The sequence below is a fragment of the Eutrigla gurnardus genome, assembly GCF_963514095.1.
Source record: "Eutrigla gurnardus genome assembly, chromosome: 19".
Classification (NCBI taxonomy): domain Eukaryota; kingdom Metazoa; phylum Chordata; class Actinopteri; order Perciformes; family Triglidae; genus Eutrigla; species Eutrigla gurnardus.
The window spans coordinates 1,705,445-1,720,973 of NC_139930.1; the positions used below are offsets into that span (position 1 = coordinate 1,705,445).

General features: G+C 42.3%; 1 protein-coding gene across 1 annotated transcript in view; it reads right to left on the reverse strand.

The window, feature by feature from the left end:
- The window catches only part of nrg1 (neuregulin 1), a 67,659-nt gene extending 59,503 nt beyond the window's left edge, over positions 1-8,156 (reverse strand). The window contains exons 1-2 of the mRNA XM_084034435.1: positions 7,806-8,156; positions 6,784-7,608 (exon numbers count right to left, since the gene is read on the reverse strand). Of these exons, the coding sequence (XP_083890561.1) occupies positions 6,784-7,477 (694 nt within the window). The 5' untranslated portion in view covers positions 7,478-7,608; positions 7,806-8,156. The remainder of the gene's footprint in view (positions 1-6,783; positions 7,609-7,805) is intronic.
- Between the last annotated feature and the right edge of the window lie 7,373 nt (positions 8,157-15,529).

Below are 15,529 nucleotides of genomic sequence, written 5' to 3' on the forward strand. Positions count from 1 at the left end.
TATTAATCATGATCACTTTATTCAAGACATTCTAAACATAAACTGGGAGTGGTTTCAGCTAATACCAAATGTTGATGATGCGTGGCATTTTTTCTATACTGAGTTTCTCAAGGTTATTAACAAACACGCACCCTGGTCAACAATTAGAGTTAAGGGCAGACACTTACCGTGGATTAAAGGAGAACTTATTAATCTATTCAAACAAAGAGACAAGGCCTGGAAAAAATATCGGGCAACTAAGAATGTTTCTGACTGGATTGCTTACAAAGACTTAAGAAATAAATGTACTACTAAAACAAGAAATGCTAAAGCCAATTACTACAAAGATTCCCTAACAACCAATTTTAAGAACCCCAAACAATTTTGGAAGACAATTAATAATGTTACTAATAAATCCTCAAAAAATGCCTCTACTCATATTAAATTGAATAATGAAATTATTAGTGACTCATTATTAATTGCAGAAGCCTTTAGTCAGCATTTTTCTTTAATCGGCAATTCTTTATCTGGTAATCACTGCTCTGACCTCACCTTGATTAATGAAAGGTCCAGGAGTTCTTTCGCCTTTAGAACAATCACCTCAACCGAGGTTCAACGGGTCATCGATGGCCTAAGTTCTGGGAGCAGTTGTGGTCCTGATGGGCTGGAGATCAAATTCTTTAAATTGGCCTCTTATGTTTTATCATTTCCTCTGGCAGATTTGTTTAATTTATCTTTGACCACCTGTGAAACTCCCTCATCTTGGAAATGCGCCAGAGTAACCCCGTTACATAAAGGTGGCGACCATCAGGATATTAATAACTATAGACCCATCTCAATTATCAACAGTATCGCCAAAGTATTTGAAAAACTTATTTTTAATCAATTATCCAATTATCTCAATGATTATAACATCCTATCCCCACACCAATCTGGCTTTCGACCCAACTTCTCGACGACCACTGCTCTCACAAAATTCTCCAATGACATATTATCCTCTTTTGACAATAATATGCCCACTGGTGCTATATTCATTGATTTATCAAAAGCGTTCGACATGGTTGATCACTATCTCCTTTTAGATAAGTTGTATGCTATTGGTCTTTCAACAGAATCAGTTTTATTTTTTAATTCCTTTCTTCACAACAGAAGCCAGTGTGTGTCTTTTCAGAACACCCAGTCAGACTATAAGTTTATATCAAAAGGTGTGCCCCAAGGTTCATCTTTGGGCCCTCTTTTATTTTCTATTTTTGTTAATGATCTCCCACAAATCTGTTCTGACTGTCAAATTCACCTTTATGCCGACGATACTGTAATTTACTCCTCCAAACGTGATACGTCACAAATTCAGCACTCCTTGCAATATAATTTTAATTTAGTTCAGAAATGGTTCTCATCCAACAAACTTCTTTTGAACAAGAAAAAATCACATAGTATGCTTTTCAGTACCAGATCTGATTTATTATCCAAAGACTGGTCCTTATTTTTTCTTGACGGAGCCCCACTAGAAAAGGTAGATCAATTTAAATACTTGGGCCTCCTGCTTGATTCTCAGTTATCCTTTAAACCACACATTGGTTTAATTACAAAGAAAATTTACTGTCGTCTGAAATTACTGTATCGGTCCATTGATTGTTTTACAGTACAGGTTCGTAAAAGAATCGTATCACAATTATTATTTCCTATTCTTGATTATGCAGACATCATTTATCAGAACACTACAGAATCTAATCTCCGTCCTCTCACTGTGCTGTATAACAGCCTCTGTAGATTCGTCCTGAGATGTCCCTACAGAACTCATCATTGTACTCTTTATGAATCTTTGAACTGGTTAACCCCAAAATCCAGAAGAGTTCTTCATTGGTTATTATTTATTTTTAAATGCATTCACTTTAATTTTCCTTTATATTTAAAACAATTTATGATTCCTTATAGTACACAATACAGTCTTAGACATACAGATCATCTCTTTTTCCGTATTCCCAGAATATTTAAAGAATCTGGTCGTCGTTCATTTCAGTTTAAAGCTCCGTCTGACTGGAACAGTCTCCCATGCCAGCTTAGGGCTTCTACTTCTCTATCTAGCTTCAAAGCATCACTTCTAATTCATTTGCAAACTCCCTGTTCTTGTTTCTGATGATGTTTACTATTTATTTATTTATTATTATTATTATTTCCTATTACTTATCTTTCCTCTCTCTCATGCAAACTGCAAAATTTTTTCTTTCTTTGTGTGTGTGATTCTCTTATCTGATCCGATTATTTATTTACTTAATTTTTACTATTATAATATTATGATTATTTTATTTCTTTCTGTATTTTTCCCATTTGTAAGCTAAGATATCACAAGTTGACTATTATTCCGATATCTGGCCGTTTGTGGATTAGCTGGGGTTAGGAGAGCCTTGTCTTGCGTGTGTGTGTGTGTGTGTGTGTATGTACGTAAGTCCTGTATTGTGTTTCAATGTATTTGCTTTTCTTTTTATTTCTTTACCTGACATTGTATCATTGTATCTTTTTGTGGAAGGACCCCCTCGAAAATGAGATGATTCATCTCAAGGGGCTATCCTGAATAAATAAATTCAAATAAAAAAAAATTAAAAAATAATAGTAATGTAGTAATAGTACTGCATTGTAACATAATTATGTATTCCTAATAAATTATTATAACACAATCCAAAACATAGACACAAAAATATTGGCCAATATATTATATATATATATCGACACATCTTAATTTAATATTGCCTATTAACTAGGGATGCAACGGTTGTCAAAATAATATTGAACCATACGGTACGCCATACACGGTTCAATATGCACTTGTGAATTGAGGTTTTGCAATTAAATTTCATGTAATTTCACGTTTCCATCCTTGTATTTCTCTCTGAATTGGCTTTGTCGGAGCTTTAGGGGAGCACCAGAATGCAGCATGTGATCCCAGCTGTCACTGCCGAAGGCAGGGTACACACTGGACAGGACGCCAGTCTATCAAAGGGCTGACATGTAGAGACAAACAACCATTCACGCTCACATTCACACCTACGGGCAATTTAGAGTCATCAATTAACCTATCCCCATCCTGCATGTCTTTGGACTGTGGGAGGAAGGCAAGGCAAGGCAACTTTATTTGTATAGCACATTTCATACACATGGCAGACTCAAAGTGCTTCACATCATACAACAAAGTGAAACAAAATAGAAGAATTAAAAGAAAATAATGGCAAAATTAAAAATGCATTACAGAAAGACAAGGAGAATAAAAACATATTTGCAATAATTAAAAACAGTGCAGACATTAAAAGATTTAGCAGAAAGCTATGGTGAACATAAAAGTTTTCGGTCTAGTTTTAAAAGTGGTCAGAGTTGGGGCAAGTCTTACATCTTCAGGAAGTTTATTCCAGCCATTTGTTGCATAGTGACTAAATGATGCTCTCCCGTGATTGTTGTTTACTCTGGGAATCACTAACAGATTGGTCTCAGAAGATCTTAGTGCTCTAGAAGGCTTATGTAGTGGGAGCATATAAGTGATATACTTTGGCCCTAGACCATGTAGTGATTTATATGTGAGCAGGAGGATTTTGAAATCAATTATCTGACATACAGGGAGCCAATGTAAGGATTTAAGAATTGGTGTAATGTACTCACATTTTTTGGTCCTTGTAAGAACTCTAGCAGCAGCGTTCTGAACAAGCTGTAGCTGCCTGACAGTTTTTTTCGGAAGACCTGCAAGGAGACCATTACAGTAGTCTAGCCTACTAGTTATAAAGGCATGTACAAGTTTTTCTAAGTCTTGAGCTGACATGAGCCCTCTAAGTCTTGCTACATTTTTGAGGTGATAGTAGGCTGATTTTGTTACTGATTTAATGTGACTGTCGAAATGTAAATCAGAATCCATAAGAAGCCAGAGAACCTGGAGAGAACCCATGCTCACACGAGGAGAACATGCAAACTCCACACAGAAGGACCCCGAACCCGACCCGGGAATCGAAGCCGGGACCCTCTCGCTGTGAGGCGACAGTGCTACCCACTACACCACCGTGCAACCGCCAAAATATGTACATTTACTTTTGAAATTGTTTTACCCCCTTTTATCCTATATCAGTCGTTAAGGCTAAGAAGCACTTTTGCATTTGAAAGTGTTAAATTTTGTTTTACATATTTATTTATTTTATTGTACAATACACTTGAATGTGTCTGAATGTATAAAAAATGTAATCTTAGCTTAAAAGCAAAATAAAGAAATCATTTTTGAATATATAAATAGCAATTTTGTTTCTCCTTGCGCCCTGGGTTCCTCCTGGTGCAGTGGGCCCTGGGTTCCTCCTAGTGCAGTGGCACTGGGTTCCTCCTGGTGCAGTGGGCCCTGGGTTCCTCCTGGTGCAGTGGCACTGGGTTCCTCCTGGTGCAGTGGGCCCTGGGTTCCTCATGGTGCAGGGGCCCTGGGTTCCTCCTCGTGCAGTGGGCCCTGGGTTCCTCCTGGTGCAGGACTAGCCCGACCTCTTGTGCCTAGAGTGTGTAGGCCACACACTGTCCAGGAGCTCACTGATGCCCTGATCCAGATCTGGGAGGAGATCCCCCAGGACACCATCCGCCAACTTGTCAGGAGCCCAGACGTTGTTGGGAGTGTGTACAAGCACGCGCGGGCCAAACTCACGCCTATAACTCTCACGTTATGAGTTGTTTTGATAAAATTCACGCAAATTATATCAGCCAATGATTTAAATTTTTCACTTTGATTTTCTGTGGGCAGGCTGCATGGTGGTGTAGTGGGTAGCACTGTCGCCTCACAGCGAGAGGGTCCCGGGTTCGGGTCCCAGGTTCGGGTCCCGGGTTCGGGTCCCGGGTTCGGGTCCCTTCTGTGTGGAGTTTGCATGTTTGCATGTTCCAGCCCCCCCCACGACCCTGAATAAAGCGGTTGATGATGGATGGATGGATTTTTGGTGGGATTTTGAATCTAGTCATTAATGGGTTGATCATTTCTAATGACTGACAGACTTAACCAGCATGGCTACCAAAGCATTCTGCAACCACATGCCATCCCATTTGGTTTTCTCTTAGTGGGACCATCATTTGTTTTTCAACAAGACAATGACCCCAAACACACCCCGAGGCTATGTATGGGCTATTCGACCAAGGAGAAGAGTGATGGAGGGTTGCCTCAGATGACCTGGCCTCCACAATCACCGGACCTAAAGCCACTTGAGATGGCTTGGGAAGAATGTAAAATATAAAACATATGTTGGTTTGTTTAACACTTTTTTGTTTACTACAAAATTCCATGTGTTCCTTCATAGTTATGATGTCTTGAATATTAAACTACAATGAAGAAAATTATAAAATGAAGAAAAATTGAATGAGTTTTTTTTTCAAACTTTTGGCTGGTTCTGCATGTAAAGCATGCATATTAGCATATAGCACATTGAAGCCTTATCACACAGTATAAGCATTTTTATAATAAATATAATTATTGAACATAATTATGTTTATGAAGCATTATAACAAATTATGAATAAGTTTCACATGAAAATTATTTTAATAATAAATAATAATTACTAATAATTTGCTATTATACGGATGTTTATAAAGCATTATAAAACATAAGTATGTTTAGAATGTATTACAGACAATGCAGTTAATACAGTTTAATATGCTTAAAATGGCTGCTTTGGCTGTTTAATCATCTTCTCTGGCTTGCAGAATCCTCCTGTATCACAGAGTCTGTTGGTCTGCAGAAGGAGCATCATGTCATGTGCTTCCTCCCCGACACGCGGTACGTTACACCTTCTGACTAGGTACTGATCAACATGAACGTTCAAGGTCTCAGCATGCTTGTAACAAAGTCGTCGTTGGTTTGATACCATGTCTGAAACCTCCTTTCCAACAGCAGACAATCACGCTATGCAGTGTTTAGTAAGACTTACTACTGCAGCAATGAGACAAGCAAACACATTTATTCTGGAGTGAAATGTTTGAGTGGTTGAAGAGAATTCATGGCCATTTTTCTATCTATGTCTATGTTCTGACAGACACAATGAAAACACTTGATCGACCAGAATCAAGTTGAAACCAAAAATAACTAACTCTTCTAGTAAAACACACGTACTCCTAAACGAATATTCTATTCAGATCACCTTGACTTTAATGTGATTTTATGTATTAACAGTATTGTTATAGTTACTGGTATCATCAGCTAACACAGATTCAGTGTAATGAAGCCTACAGTGATACAGCAGCCACATCATGGTGGCGAGCCGCTGGCAGACAGACAGTATTAGTGGGTGGTTTTTCCTGCAGTGGAGCGATGGAGGGCATCAATTAGCCTCCAGCAGCTCTGACCTTGAAATGGAGCCCAGACAGAAACAGGAAGTCTCCCTGGGACCACCACGTTGTGTCCCTCATCACTTATTGATCTGATTTTTTTCATGCGGCTGAAAATTGACACATTTTAGCGATCGTCCATGTTGTGTGCTGCCTACCAGCTGAGTCATTTAAAATAACATCTATCATTGTAACATAAAGAGGGGTTGTTGTATCTTTGTGGTAATATCTTAGAGGTTTAGTCATAGACCTCAAAGCTACACGAGTCAAGTCACAACATGTCTGCTTTCAGTCCTGATGCTTCCTGCCAGTCAGTGGAACGCACCATTTACTAACTCCTTTGAATACCTTCGATATCAACACTGACACACTGACACAATAATGAAAACCTCAGTCCAAAGTATGATATTAGATCATGATATTAGATCTACAAAGCACATCCTGTCTAGAAGACAACCTGATCCCAGAGTGTTGAGTACTTACAGATTGTTGAGATGATGATGTCGTCTATTTCCTGTGTTGTCTGGCGCTGGGGGGTCTGCTGGGGGACAGTGGGATGTTCAGTGCTGTAAGTCCGTGTCACAGACGGATCAAACTCAGTCACTCGGGGGAATTGAGGCACGTACGCTCCTCGTGTAGCTTTCTCTTCGATTAAAACGTCAGGACGTCCTGGTGTAATGGCGGTGGTCAAGGAGACAAAAGACGGAGTTGAATGAGGGATGGACATAGTCAGTCCCAGCGTGGGGGTCACTGATATGATAATCGGGTCCTGTCCAATGGGTTTCGGGTCTAAGTGTGTGGGTGGTTCGTACTCAAAGATCTTATCCACAAAGACCCATTTGAGGCCAGCCGTGCAGAGGGCTAAGCTCAGCAGACAGGCCAGGATGGGAAGGATGCAGATTTTCTCAGAGTGCAGGCAATTGTTAATCTGTTCCATCTCTATGCACACACAGCAGGTCCCTGGCAAGGCCACAAATCCCAGAGCCCCCAGATGCTCCCCATCAGCAGCAGCAGCACCTCTCTCTGCTTCTTCCGCCCCACTGTCTCCGCCAGCTGTCTCCGTCTCCTCTGGTTTCTCTTCTAGGACTTGTCCAGCATCACCAGTAGAGGTGGTGGAGGAGGCCAATCCAGGAGGGGGAGCTGGCCCTGCAGAGAATTCCTCCATTCCCTCAGTCATCCTTTCCAACTGCTGGATGAAGGGTAATATTAACTGAGAGCATCACACAGCGGCTGTGTGCCACCAGTCTCCTCCAAGACGTTTTCCATCATCCACAGTCACAGCTGGGGTTTCATAAGAAGGGACAGATGCTCTGGAGACTGAGTTTAACCTGGTTAACAGTCAGGGAGGAATGTAGGCAGCCTTCGGAGTTCCTTACTCATGCTTTCTCTCAGGAAACACAAATCAGTCTATAAATAGAATCGAATCAAAACAAAAAGGATTTGATTCCTTAAATGTTCGTCATGGTCTGCCAGAGAGCAGCGGTGGAATCGTAGCACTCACTCACCTGAGCACTTGAGCAGAAGAGGCGGCATAGGCGTGACGGGCCAGCTGCAGTAGTGCAGAGGACAGGACGGCCAGGCACTGCAGAGGCAGGACAGACATGCTGCCTTGTCTGTGGAGCTCCAAGTCGCTAAAAGGCTGAATCATCAGGGAGCGGCAGGTGCCCTTCCTCTCAGCACAGCCTCAGAAACAGATGAGTAAGGGGAAAGGGAGAGAAAGAGAACCAGGAATAGGGGGGGTTGCAGTAGCACAGAAGGGCAGAGGAGACGGGATACTCCCCTTTTTCTTCTCTCACCCCTCCTCTCCAAGTAGCAGCCGTTGGCCTCCTCCCTCTCTGTCTCGCTTCCTGTCTGGGCTGCTCCCAATCCCAGTACAAAGCATGCAGCTAAGCAAGTTCCTACTTGATCCAATTAGAGTGCATGTCAGCGAATCACAGGGAAGCCACCCCCCCCACACACACACACACACACACACCACTCCCCCACACCACTCCCCACTGATTATGGCGATACTAAAGGTTGGCTTGTTCAGACATATGATCCTCCCCAAGAGGATGCGGCCATTGTCTTCCACTCTTCTCAAGTATCTGCATTCATTCAGTGGAATAACAACACTATATATATAAATATATATATATATAGCTTTTCCACCATAACACAAATCACAGGTATTAATAATAAAAGGAATGATGGTGCCTGGTGTTAATCATGTTGGTTTACTGAGCCAACATTAATAATCACATTAATGTTATTAGTTATGCTCATAACACTAATGTTATTAATGATTCATGTTATTAGTAACTCTCATAACATTAACATGTATTAACAGCTGTAATGTGTCAAAATGACTACGAAAAGAGTATTGTCATTAAGACCGTTCCTGGTAAAGGTAGAAATAAATGTTAATATTTTATTATAACATCCAATAGTTAATTATCACTGCTGGGGGGACAGGATCAATATCAGAGCGGATACCTGTGTGTTAAATTAACTAATTTTCAATTTATTCTGAAACTGATAAATGAATCAGCCACAGTGATTTCAGCTGATGAATAAACTGGATATTAATCACTAAACTAACACTTCTTTCAATAATGTGCGAGTGTGACAGAAAGCCCCCAGACCGCCAATAAAACTATAAAGTCCCCAACCCCCCAGCATGTGGGCTAATAGCCCAGGACAATCCAAAGAGGAGTCGGGGCTTAAACAAAATGAAGACAGTCACAAAGGTCAGGTCACCATCGTCACCTCTGTGACCCTTTCAAACCGGTCAACAGAATTAATACCAGTAATGGCATCTGTGGGAGACCACTTCCTGTCAGGCTGGAATTAGCAACCTAGATATTGATTAACGTCTCAGCATTTTCACCCTGTATGAAGGCTAAAGACTGCAACAAGAATCAAATGAATAAATAAAAAAATCTAGCATTAATAAATAGATCAACTTGCAGTAAATATTTAAACAATTAAGTAGTCATTCATTTGTTCATTTGTAGACGTATCTATGCTCTCCCCTGGCTCTCGTTGGCTTATTAGTTTGGACAGAGAATAAAGCATTTCCCTAATAATTATAAAAACTATAGAATAATAATACATTTTATTTATAGGTGCCTTTCAGAGCCCTCAAGGACACCATACAGTGAAGTGTGTACTACACATACACACACAAATATACCAGTTTTAAATTGTCAAATTGTTTAAAACTACCGATAACATGTGGCTTCTCGTCCGACATTGTTGAATAACAAATTATGTGATACGGCTTTACAATAAAAGCTCTTAAATGCAAAGAAAAAACACAGTTTTGACTTGAATTTGAATGAAAAAATCCCATCCCCTTCGCTCAGACCTCTGACCAAAGCCACGCCCCCAGGACACATGAGGGAGCACTGCCGGTTTACTGAGGTTAACAACGCTATCAGTTACAGTTCAAATAAATCTTAAAGATAAAAAAGGTAAGAGACTCAGAGGAGCGGCTTCTCACTTAAAGGTCCCATATTATACTGATTTTCATCAATTTCACACATCTGTCAGAGGTCCAACAACACTGGATTCGATATGCATTGCCCCAAACCCATCCATGGTCCTGAACAGCTGTCTAAAAGTTGCTCAAATGAGCTCTGCTGAGAACAGGCTGTTTCTGTGTCTGCACCTTTAAATGCTAATGAGCTCCGTCCGGAGAGGATGCCGCTTACGCTAGCGGCAGCATGCGCCAATGTTTACGTGGATGTATTGCTATGGCTCGCCTATGTGTCTCAGGTGAAGATGCTGGGTCCCGTATGGTTGGGACGGATCCTTTTACGAGGGTCAGCGTCGAGGCAAAGCCAGCTTTGTACTGACCCTCGTTACTGAAGCAGTCCGATGTGAAGTAGTTAGCACACACAAACATGGACCGTAGCCGGCACACTGTCATTAAAAATGAAACACAAGAGACCAGACCCAGCCCGTCGTGCACGGCGCTCTGAGACAGAGGGAGGATTGTCTCCAGATTAACTTGACTCAGCGCTCACCAAGATCATCAAGGCTAAACTTATCAGCTATCTGAATGAGAAATATGACGATGTTGCCACTAATGGCCTCAGAGATGACCAGGTTGAGACTGTGAAACCCAGAGCTGTGGTTCAGATGCTGGATGGATGTGTCAGAGCACATCGGGCTCTACTGCTCTGGAGGCAGAAGAGCTGCTGCAGCTGCAAGAAGACCAGAAGCCTATTGGGGCAGAGTTGGGCAGTTACTGTTATGGTGGAATAGGGTTGCACGGTATACCAGTACTAATTTGGTACCGGGGTACTGAGGCATTTAAAACGGTACTATATTGCATTTGGACGGGACCGGTACTTGCAGCGCCGCCGGCAGCGCCCGCAACAGCTCGGCGAGCTCGCCACGTGACGTCACTGCGTTGTAACTACAGCTGAGAGGACGAGGAGCAAGCCGCAGCTTTGGGAGATAAAAAGAAAAAGCAAGCAAGCCGGAGGAAACCGCTAGCAAGTTAGCGAGCAGCGTGGACCGGAGCAACAAACGGAGCAAAGCTTGGAGAGAGCAGAGAGAGCGCGAGCGAGCGAAGCACGGAGAGGAGAATGGCTGCTGCAACCGTCACCACGCCGCAACTTGTGGACAAACCAGCGCCGCGAAGTGCGATATGGCCGTACTTTAGCTTAAAAACAAATGCGCAAGCCGAGGCAGTTAACGCCGATGCACCACTGTGTAAACGGTGTTTAAAAACATGCATGGCTAACGGCGGAAACACCTCCGACTTAGCCAAACACTTAAAGGACAAGCCCCCAGACCTGCACACTGAGCTCAGGGAACGACAGGTCATTTACTCAGGAAAAAAAGCCACATTCAGTGCTAAAAACAAGCGCCACCCCCCTTCACTCTTAACAAAAGTAGCTCTGGAAGAAAAAAAATAGAGCTGGTTTATTTATATTATTATATTTTATATTATATTATTGTATTTATATTTTAACATTTTTAAAATTGTGTGCATTAGAAAAGCTTGTCTTTGTGGTATTTTATTTTATTTGCGGATTAATATGTTATTGTTCTAAGATTTTCTATTAAAATATAGTCAGTAATTACATTATTTGCGTTCACTTTTTATTTGAAAAAGTATCGAAAAGTACCGAAACACATGTTGGTACCAGTACCGGTACCAAAATGTTGGTATCGTGACAACACTATGGTGGAAGATCAACTCAACACCAGAGTTAGCCTCCTGGCAAATCACTTCCTGTGTATTCCTGCCAGCAGCTCACCCTCAGAGCAGAGTCTCCCTGTGATAGACTGGTTACCTGTCTGTCTCTACATGTCTCCCTGTGATAGACTGGATTCCTGTCTGTCTCTACATGTGATAGACTGGTTACCTGTCTGTCTGTACATGTCAGCCCTGTGATAGACTGGTTACCTGTCTGTCTCTACATGTCTCCCTGTGATAGACTGGTTACCTGTCTGTCTCTACATGTCAGCCCTGTGATAGACTGGTTACCTGTCTGTCTCTACATGTCAGCCCTGTGATAGACTGGTTACCTGTCTGTCTCTACACGTCAGCCCTGTGATAGACTGGTTACCTGTCTGTCTCTACATGTCTCCCTGTGATAGGGTTACCTGTCTGTCTCTACATGTTGGCCCTGTGATAGACTGGTTACCTGTCTGTCTCTACATGTCTCCCTGTGATAGACTGGTTACCTGTCTGTCTCTACATGTCTCCCTGTGATAGACTGGTTACCTGTCTGTCTCTACATGTCTCCCTGTGATAGACTGGATTCCTGTCTGTCTCTACATGTGATAGACTGGTTACCTGTCTGTCTCTACACGTCAGCCCTGTGATAGACTGGTTACCTGTCTGTCCATTATAAAAATGGGCACATTATCAAAGCAAGGTTCAAATCCAAGGTGGAATTGCAGTGTAGGCCTACCACTTTGACTAATGTATTACTTTATCATTATCATTATACATCATTACTATAATTATTACTGCTGCTGCTCATACTGCAAAGAGGCAGTGGTTAAGAAGTTGGACTTGTTGTCAAAGTGTTGCAAGTTCAAATCCAGGATCCACTTTTTATTTGAAAAAGTATCGAAAAGTACCGAAACACATGTTGGTACCAGTACCGGTACCAAAATGTTGGTATCGTGACAACACTATGGTGGAAGATCAACTCAACACCAGAGTTAGCCTCCTGAACAAAATCACTTTCTGTGTATTCCTGCCAGCAGCTCACCCTCAGAGCAGAGTCTCCCTGTGATAGACTGGTTACCTGTCTGTCTCTACATGTCAGCCCTGTGATAGACTGGTTACCTGTCTGTCTCTACATGTCTCCCTGTGATAGACTGGTTACCTGTCTGTCTCTACATGTCAGCCCTGTGATAGACTGGTTACCTGTCTGTCTCTACACGTCAGCCCTGTGATAGACTGGTTACCTGTCTGTCTCTACATGTCTCCCTGTGATAGACTGGTTACCTGTCTGTCTCTACATGTCGGCCCTGTGATGGACTGGTTACCTGTCTGTCTCTACATGTCTCCCTGTGATAGACTGGTTACCTGTCTGTCTCTACATGTCAGCCCTGTGATAGACTGGTTACCTGTCTGTCTCTACACGTCAGCCCTGTGATAGACTGGTTACCTGTCTGTCCATTATAAAAATGGGCACATTATCAAAGCAAGGTTCAAATCCAAGGTGGAATTGCAGTGTAGGCCTACCACTTTGACTAATATATTACTTTATCAATATCATTATACATCATTACTATAATTATTACTGCTGCTGCTCATACTGCAAAGAGGCAGTGGTTAAGAAGTTGGACTTGTTGTCAAAGTGTTGCAAGTTCAAATCCAGGATCCACTTTTTATTTGAAAAAGTATCGAAAAGTACCGAAACACATGTTGGTACCAGTACCGGTACCAAAATGTTGGTATCGTGACAACACTATGGTGGAAGATCAACTCAACACCAGAGTTAGCCTCCTGGCAAATCACTTTCTGTGTATTCCTGCCAGCAGCTCACCCTCAGAGCAGAGTCTCCCTGTGATAGACTGGTTACCTGTCTGTCTCTACATGTCAGCCCTGTGATAGACTGGTTACCTGTCTGTCTCTACATGTCTCCCTGTGATAGACTGGATTCCTGTCCGTCTCTACATGTGATAGAGTGTGTTACCTGTCTGTCTCTACACGTCAGCCCTGTGATAGACTGGTTACCTGTCTGTCTCTACATGTCAGCCCTGTGATAGACTGGTTACCTGTCTGTCTCTACATGTCAGCCCTGTGATAGACTGGTTACCTGTCTGTCTCTACACGTCAGCCCTGTGATAGACTGGTTACCTGTCTGTCTCTACATGTCTCCCTGTGATAGACTGGTTACCTGTCTGTCTCTACATGTCAGCCCTGTGATGGACTGGTTACCTGTCTGTCTCTACATGTCTCCCTGTGATAGACTCGTTACCTGTCTGTCTCTACATGTCAGCCTTGTGATAGACTGGTTACCTGTCTGTCTCTACACGTCAGCCCTGTGATAGACTGGTTACCTGTCTGTCCATTATAAAAATGGGCACATTATCAAAGCAAGGTTCAAATCCAAGGTGGAATTGCAGTGTAGGCCTACCACTTTGACTAATATATTACTTTATCAATATCATTATACATCATTACTATAATTATTACTGCTGCTGCTCATACTGCAAAGAGGCAGTGGTTAAGAAGTTGGACTTGTTGTCAAAGTGTTGCAAGTTCAAATCCAGGATCCACTTTTTATTTTAAAAAGTATCGAAAAGTACCGAAACACATGTTGGTACCAGTACCGGTACCAAAATGTTGGTATCGTGACAACACTATGGTGGAAGATCAACTCAACACCAGAGTTAGCCTCCTGAACAAAATCACTTTCTGTGTATTCCTGCCAGCAGCTCACCCTCAGAGCAGAGTCTCCCTGTGATAGACTGGTTACCTGTCTGTCTCTACATGTCAGCCCTGTGATAGACTGGTTACCTGTCTGTCTCTACATGTCAGCCCTGTGATAGACTGGTTACCTGTCTGTCTCTACATGTCTCCCTGTGATAGACTGGATACCTGTCCGTCTCTACATGTGATAGAGTGGTTACCTGTCTGTCTCTACACGTCAGCCCTGTGATAGACTGGTTACCTGTCTGTCTCTACATGTCAGCCCTGTGATAGACTGGTTACCTGTCTGTCTCTACATGTCAGCCCTGTGATAGACTGGTTACCTGTCTGTCTCTACACGTCAGCCCTGTGATAGACTGGTTACCTGTCTGTCTCTACATGTCTCCCTGTGATAGACTGGTTACCTGTCTGTCTCTACATGTCGGCCCTGTGATGGACTGGTTACCTGTCTGTCTCTACATGTCTCCCTGTGATAGACTGGTTACCTGTCTGTCTCTACATGTCAGCCCTGTGATAGACTGGTTACCTGTCTGTCTCTACACGTCAGCCCTGTGATAGACTGGTTACCTGTCTGTCCATTATAAAAATGGGCACATTATCAAAGCAAGGTTCAAATCCAAGGTGGAATTGCAGTGTAGGCCTACCACTTTGACTAATATATTACTTTATCATTATCATTATACATCATTACTATAAGTATTACTGCTGCTGCTCATACTGCAAAGAGGCAGTGGTTAAAAAGTTGGACTTGTTGTCAAAGTGTTGCAAGTTCAAATCCAGGATCCACCTCCATGGACACATTACTTATATTACAAATGATTATTATCATATATCATCATTATAAGTATTACTATTATCTCATGTTGTAAATAGGCAATGGTAGTGTAGTGGCTGAGGAATGAGACACATTATCTAAGGCTACGTTCACACCGCAGGTCTTAATGCACAATTCCGAGTTATGGCTCAAATCCGATTTTTTGTTTGGCTGTTCACATTACCTCTTTAAATGCGGCCTGTCTACGGTTTGCTGTGTGAACAGCTCACGCTCCTGAAGTGACCCGCATGCGCAGTTGATCATTGATGACATCACGCCACAGCGGTGTTTACGGAAGCGAACATGGCAACGGCAACCGGTAACGTGGGACTGTATGGCTTCATGCTAAAAACAGTGTGTGGCGGCAGCCGGCAAATTTGCTTCGCTGCTGTCCTCCATGTTGGTTTTGGCTCCCGCCCGCTTTTCAATCAACTTTATTTGTCATTCATTTACAAAACAGTGCAGCGCGGGTCAGAATGAGGTCAAAGTCGCATTAAATGCGACCTGGCTGTTCAGACTGC